Source organism: Sitodiplosis mosellana, unplaced genomic scaffold (genome assembly GCF_009176505.1).
Source record: "Sitodiplosis mosellana isolate CC-2019 unplaced genomic scaffold, AAFC_SMos_1.0 Smas_scaffold_6551, whole genome shotgun sequence".
Classification (NCBI taxonomy): domain Eukaryota; kingdom Metazoa; phylum Arthropoda; class Insecta; order Diptera; family Cecidomyiidae; genus Sitodiplosis; species Sitodiplosis mosellana.
The window spans coordinates 1-5,450 of NW_022601759.1; the positions used below are offsets into that span (position 1 = coordinate 1).

Below are 5,450 nucleotides of genomic sequence, written 5' to 3' on the forward strand. Positions count from 1 at the left end.
CATATTCTTGCTACAATAAATAAAGAATTTATTGGTTTTCAAATTATTTTTACTATTTAATTGTTTCTATTTCACAATGAATCTATTTCATATTACCACAACTTCATGGTATGCAAAAACACCACATGCGATACATGCTACGAACGCAGTCCAAAACTGAATTTCCTCGCAACATTTTTTAAAGCTAATATTGAAAAATGTTTTCATTTTTTCCTGTGTTAGCAAGAGAATCGGTAACAAATCAAACAATGCCACCCGCAAAAACAAAGCGTATTTACGTCAAATGTTTACATTTAACATGATGTACCTTCGTTTGAAACGCTGCTTCTGCGCATATCCCAACATAACTATCAACAACACAATTCAACATTGCAAACGGTGACAGTCGTTCTTTATGCCATTTTCAATTTCAAACTTTTATTGACCACAAGTCTATTTATACGAAAAAATGTCAGTTAATACCATTTTTATTTGTAAAAGAATGAAGAACATCTGAAGTAAAATAAATACTAAATATTATGAAGAACATGGTTTGTTGATTTCTTTATTATTTATGTAGAAAAATTATTTTTCAATTACATTTCAGTACATGAAATTCCAAATAATTTCAAACTGAAAGAGGGGCATTGAAATTGCATTTTCTCCTCGTCAAAATTTGTACTATCAGTATCCAGGAGCCATTAATTGTGAATTACTTTAATTCTTATTTGGCTCGTAGTTGCTGACCAATTGGTTTAGCTGCCAAAGGCATGTTTTGAATAAACACGAAGGCCGGCCGAATTCAACGAATTTTTGGATGATAAATCTCCCCAGCTTTAACTTTTGGTTTTGGTTTTGGTTTTGGAGCTAATGCTTTGTTATAAATTCGTTTCATTTTAAGATGCATGATGTAGTCTCGAACTGAAAAGAAACAATGTTAGATTTTGGAATATAAATTGATATTTTTGACTATTCAAAATGAAAGCAAGAGGAAAAAAAATCAACATCACTTACGGCACAGAATATTCAAAATGATGAAACATGAGCCAATACTTCCAGTTCCATTGCCATTAACTCGGAAAATGATTCGACGTCTATGCAGCTGCTCCAAATCCAAATCAAACGTTGACACTAAATACATTCCAATTATGAGATCTCTTACGTAAGAGGCAATGCACAAGAGGACGAGAGGAAAATACCGCAACGGGTTTGATTTCATAAATAATGTATTTAATGTGGCATTAATCCAATATGGTTTTGGCAACTCTGTTGATAGATTTGCATTAACGATGCCTGTAGAAAAGACATTCGTTGAATTTTCGAATTTAATTTTAAATAGTATCAGTATTTATTTATTGAATTTAATTTTAAATAGTATCAAAAAAAAAGACAACAAATTAAAACAAAGACAGAAATATTACAGACCTATTACAATAACAATCAAATGTAGTATCGCGAATTGCCGAAAATCGACTGAACCAATTTGGACGAGTACTTCGCCACTTAGCGTTAGTAGACAAATGATCAACATTATGGATCTTGATAAGTTTGTGGACTTCAGCAAATTTTCATGTGTCTGCAATGAAATAAAAGTGAAATTGAATATGAAAAATTTAATAACAATTGTTGAAAAAAAACAAAGTGTTGTTCACAAAATTGACTTTGCGCTACTGCATCATTTTAATGCTTTTTTGCCTTCGAATCCTATGTTTACCTTGCAAATTATATGGTTCATAAACATCAAGTGACGTACGGTAATCATAATCATATAGAAAAGTAGTAGAACAATAAACATCATAGCGACTAAAATGCTCCAAATGTCTGGATCGTGGAACGATGACTCTGTCCATAGAGTAATCAAACCTAAAATGGTCCATAATTCGCACAGCACAAATTGGCAAACAATCAGTATGGATCCACAGTCGAAATATGAGAAGATAACTGTAAAATGTTTGATGGGTTTGAATGAAAAAATTTTGCGATCCACGAGTGTTTCTGGGTTGTATATTGCTTTGAATTTGTGCCTTCGATTAAACTATCACAGCCAGCGACAGCGGGCGCGAGTGCCGAATTTTATTTCTACTAAGATTAGGTGAATTAAGCGTTTGTAATTGAAACTGTAATACCTGCGAGTAGCCCAAAAGCCGTCCAACCGGGGAATGAACTCTGATCAGCCGTGTGTTTTTGCTGTAAAATCGACAATTCAATCACTAATATGTGAATGCAATGAGAAGAATATATCAAAATTGAATACCATTAATTCATGATACGCCAATATGCCACATGTCACACATGATCCAAAGAAAATCCAAAAATGGAATTTGGGTACTAATTTTCTCACTACTTCGATAATAATCTTGAAATATTTCTTCATTTCTTTTATTGTAATAAACTGAACAATTCCAAACACAGCATGTTTACATTTGAACAACACACTCACACCCATATCAACTTGTCTTTATGTATATCGCCCGCATTCGCGCATGTCACGTTCCAACTTTTAATGAGGGAAACTCACTATTCCAAACAATGAACATATACGATTTCGACAAACATTTTGTATCTTTCTGATTAAAATGTTTTCGTTTTATTTTTTCCGTTTACGGAGATCTTAGGTTTTATATCTAACAAAAATCATGTTAATTTGATTGTGATAATGAATCAGATTTGGATAAAATCTATTTTGTAGAGATTCACGGGCATATTTGAATTCAACATTGTTTTCAATAGACTGTTGAATCCTGAGAGGAACCTAATTTGGATGATTCGAAGCAAATCCTGCGTAAAATGCTTCGAAAAAAAATCCTTAGTTTCAGCTCCAATCCTTCATATCGAATCAAACAGTTGCTCCAGCAATAAAACAATGACCAGTAATTTTCTATAGTGTGTTTTTATTTAAAGTCGAATTACATAAGTATTATTGCTTTTGATTTTCCTTGGTTTGTTGTTTTTAATGCGCGTAAACATAGACTAAATTAATTTATTACTATTTCATGGAGTGAACCATAAATTAAGCAACAAATAGCACACAGCAATCAAATATACCAAATATTTTTCACAAAAAGTATTCCGGTATTTTGTTTAATTTAAACAAATTATGGGAAAATTGGTTTTGAGAAACAAACATTGTCAAAGGAAAAAATCAAAACTTGTCAACGGCAAAAATCCATCCGCATCAATTGCGTACAAATGGCCATTTAGATACGGTGACGCATTGCTATGCGGAATTCGTATAAATTTCACGTATGATAGAAGTCTCACGCGTCTATGTAAGTACACATACGCACGTGCACCGTATATCACACACACAAATACATCCAAGCAGTCGATTGGATGACATATGACAGCATAATACAAAGCAATCATTAAAAAAATATACGATAATTATTACATTTCTATTGTCAATGAGAATAACAAAGAAATGTAGAGCATCTCAGTAAAACATATACTGAAAACATCCAACAGGATTTGATGAAATTTCATTTATAATTACTGATAATTTCATAATTTGAAAGTGGAATATTGAAATTGCCCTATTCTTCTCGTCGAATCTTGTGCTATAATTATCCATTAGTCGTTAATTTTGAAATAATTTATTTCTTATTTGGTTCGTAGCTGCTCACTCAGCAATTTTTGAGTGAAGAAAGCAGGAAAAAACCCAATATCACGTACGGCTAAGAATGTTTAAAATGATGAAATATCCATCAATACTTCCAGATCCATTGCCATTAACTCAAAAAATGATTTGGCGTCTGTGCAGGTGCTCTAAATTCAAATTAAATGTAGAAACTAAATATATTATAAATATGAGGTAAAACCGAAGAGGACGAGGGGAACTATCGTAACGGGTTTGACTTCATAAATAACGTTCTAGTGTGGTTTACTTCTGTTATCAGGGCTGTTTAACACGTGCATTTCCCATCGAATCAGAGAAAACTGTCTTGTTCTCTCGATAATATTTTTGCTAGAGCATTTTTTTCAAAGCATTTATATTCTCGCTCTCTCTTGTTGGCGTAATATACAATAATTAATTTGAGATCATGTTTCATTGTCTATATTTCATATCTATATTCAAATTAGAATTTAACAAGTGTTTCTGCTCTTGAATCCACCATACGACGATTGAAACGAATGAAAAATCAGTACTTGCTCACCGACGATTTAATTCGAAAATATTTTTAGTCAGTTTAAATGTAAGCTATCAACCGATGTAACAATATTAAACGTTGCGTACGCAGATCATGGTTTTATTCCATCTAAGCGGTTGGAATGTGATACTTGCATGAAATAAGCTAAGTAAGTTTTGCTGTCAACTTCAGCTTCATTCCGGAAGAAAATGTTTGCTTTTGTTGGAATAAAAGCCAATAGTCTAACCAATACCATTTCATTTTTTTCTTTATTTTTTGTGTATTTTTATTTGTAAAATTGATTTGTAAAATTTAAGACATTCTCAAAATTTAGGTTAAAGTCAGTTGAAATGTGATCGATAAAAATGAGTCTGCCGCCTTAAACATGACTTCATACGATTGAAGACTGATCATTAGTTTCTTTGACAATTGGCTCTAAGATCGCAGGATTTAACGGGATTTGGAAATAGGCCAAGTAATAATCTCGAACTGAAATTCAAAATGAAATTTGAAAAATAATGGTTTCGAAATGAGGTAAAAGTGAAAATGTAATTTTTCTTCACCTTCTAAGAAGAGAGCAATACAGAAATTGAAGCATAAATAAGGAAAGACATCTTCGCCATCTAGAAACGATCGTCCTATTTTTCCATCTTTTTCTAACTTCTTAAACTTCGTATAATCCATGTTCCACATGGGTTCTGAGAACATGGTAAATATCATATCTCTATGAATAGGTGCTGATTCCCAAACATAACAGTAAGATAAAATCCATATTTCCTTATTCCTGAACATTTCGATTCGTTTTGTAATTGCGCACACAGCCTCGCGCGATACTGAAAGCAAGTAATTACAATATCCTTTGGAAAATTCATTTGTTTAGTTCTTTGATATTGTGAAAAGAATTATTCATATTAAATATTAAATCATTACCTGATAAAAATATAAGAGAAGTAAGAGTAAAATACTCTTTCATATCTAGTGGCCAGATTGGAATGAAAAAATTGAAAATTATTATTACTATACAAGTGGACATGAGAATAGATCTCATGTTATCCGTATGCTTTCCGATGTTTTTGAACTTCTGCTATTGGAAATCAAAATGAGAAAAAGCAATGTAAAATTTTATATCTTTGGAATGTCCTGTGTTCGTATTCAAATGTATCTGAAATGTTTCTTACCTCGGGCGAGGCCTTAAAGCAGATTAACATCAAGTGGTTCGCAGTATTCATCATTGTGTGTAGTAGAAATAGCATAAAAGTAATCACAATCACTAGAATGTTTGGAATATCTCTATTGGTAAACGGAGAACCGACCGCTAGCCACAGCCTGATCATGGATAAAACG

The 5,450-nt window shown here is 32.3% G+C and overlaps 2 protein-coding genes across 3 annotated transcripts; both read right to left on the reverse strand.

The window, feature by feature from the left end:
- Window positions 1-311: 311 nt before the first annotated feature.
- Window positions 312-3,677, reverse strand: LOC129579786 (uncharacterized). 2 transcript variants are annotated; one of them, XM_055469959.1, is made up of 6 exons: window positions 2,234-3,677; window positions 2,106-2,166; window positions 1,694-1,842; window positions 1,405-1,555; window positions 994-1,272; window positions 312-900 (listed from the first exon to the last, which is right to left on the reverse strand). In XM_055469959.1, exons 1-6 carry the CDS (start codon window positions 2,423-2,425, stop codon window positions 782-784), a joined length of 951 nt encoding a protein of 316 aa, XP_055325934.1. In that variant the 5' UTR covers window positions 2,426-3,677; the 3' UTR covers window positions 312-781. The 2 variants fall into 2 exon arrangements, with proteins under 2 accessions (XP_055325934.1, XP_055325933.1); XM_055469958.1 differs by having other exon boundaries at window positions 1,694-1,920.
- A 719-nt stretch (window positions 3,678-4,396) lies between these two features.
- On the reverse strand, window positions 4,397-5,440 carry LOC129579787 (uncharacterized). Its single transcript, XM_055469960.1, has 4 exons — window positions 5,285-5,440; window positions 5,037-5,187; window positions 4,670-4,939; window positions 4,397-4,595 (listed from the first exon to the last, which is right to left on the reverse strand). The coding sequence occupies exons 1-4, from the start codon at window positions 5,438-5,440 to the stop codon at window positions 4,498-4,500; spliced, it is 675 nt and encodes a 224-aa protein (XP_055325935.1). The 3' UTR covers window positions 4,397-4,497.
- Between the last annotated feature and the right edge of the window lie 10 nt (window positions 5,441-5,450).

What these genes read in the sequence shown, in the direction of transcription:
- LOC129579786 (XM_055469958.1), bottom strand. Translation starts at nt 2,425, where the DNA reads ATGGGTGTGAGTGTGTTGTTCAAATGTAAACATGCTGTGTTTGGAATT. An exon ending in TGGCGTATCATGAATTAATG is followed by an intron (nt 2,167 to 2,233) that starts GTATTCAATTTT and finishes TCGATTTTACAG; the next exon opens with CAAAAACACACGGCTGATCA. An exon ending in TTTGATTGTTATTGTAATAG is followed by an intron (nt 1,273 to 1,404) that starts GTCTGTAATATT and finishes TCTTTTCTACAG; the next exon opens with GCATCGTTAATGCAAATCTA.
- LOC129579787 (XM_055469960.1), bottom strand. Translation starts at nt 5,440, where the DNA reads ATGATCAGGCTGTGGCTAGCGGTCGGTTCTCCGTTTACCAATAGAGAT. An exon ending in TTCTCTTATATTTTTATCAG is followed by an intron (nt 4,940 to 5,036) that starts GTAATGATTTAA and finishes ACTTGCTTTCAG; the next exon opens with TATCGCGCGAGGCTGTGTGC. An exon ending in TATTGCTCTCTTCTTAGAAG is followed by an intron (nt 4,596 to 4,669) that starts GTGAAGAAAAAT and finishes TTTGAATTTCAG; the next exon opens with TTCGAGATTATTACTTGGCC.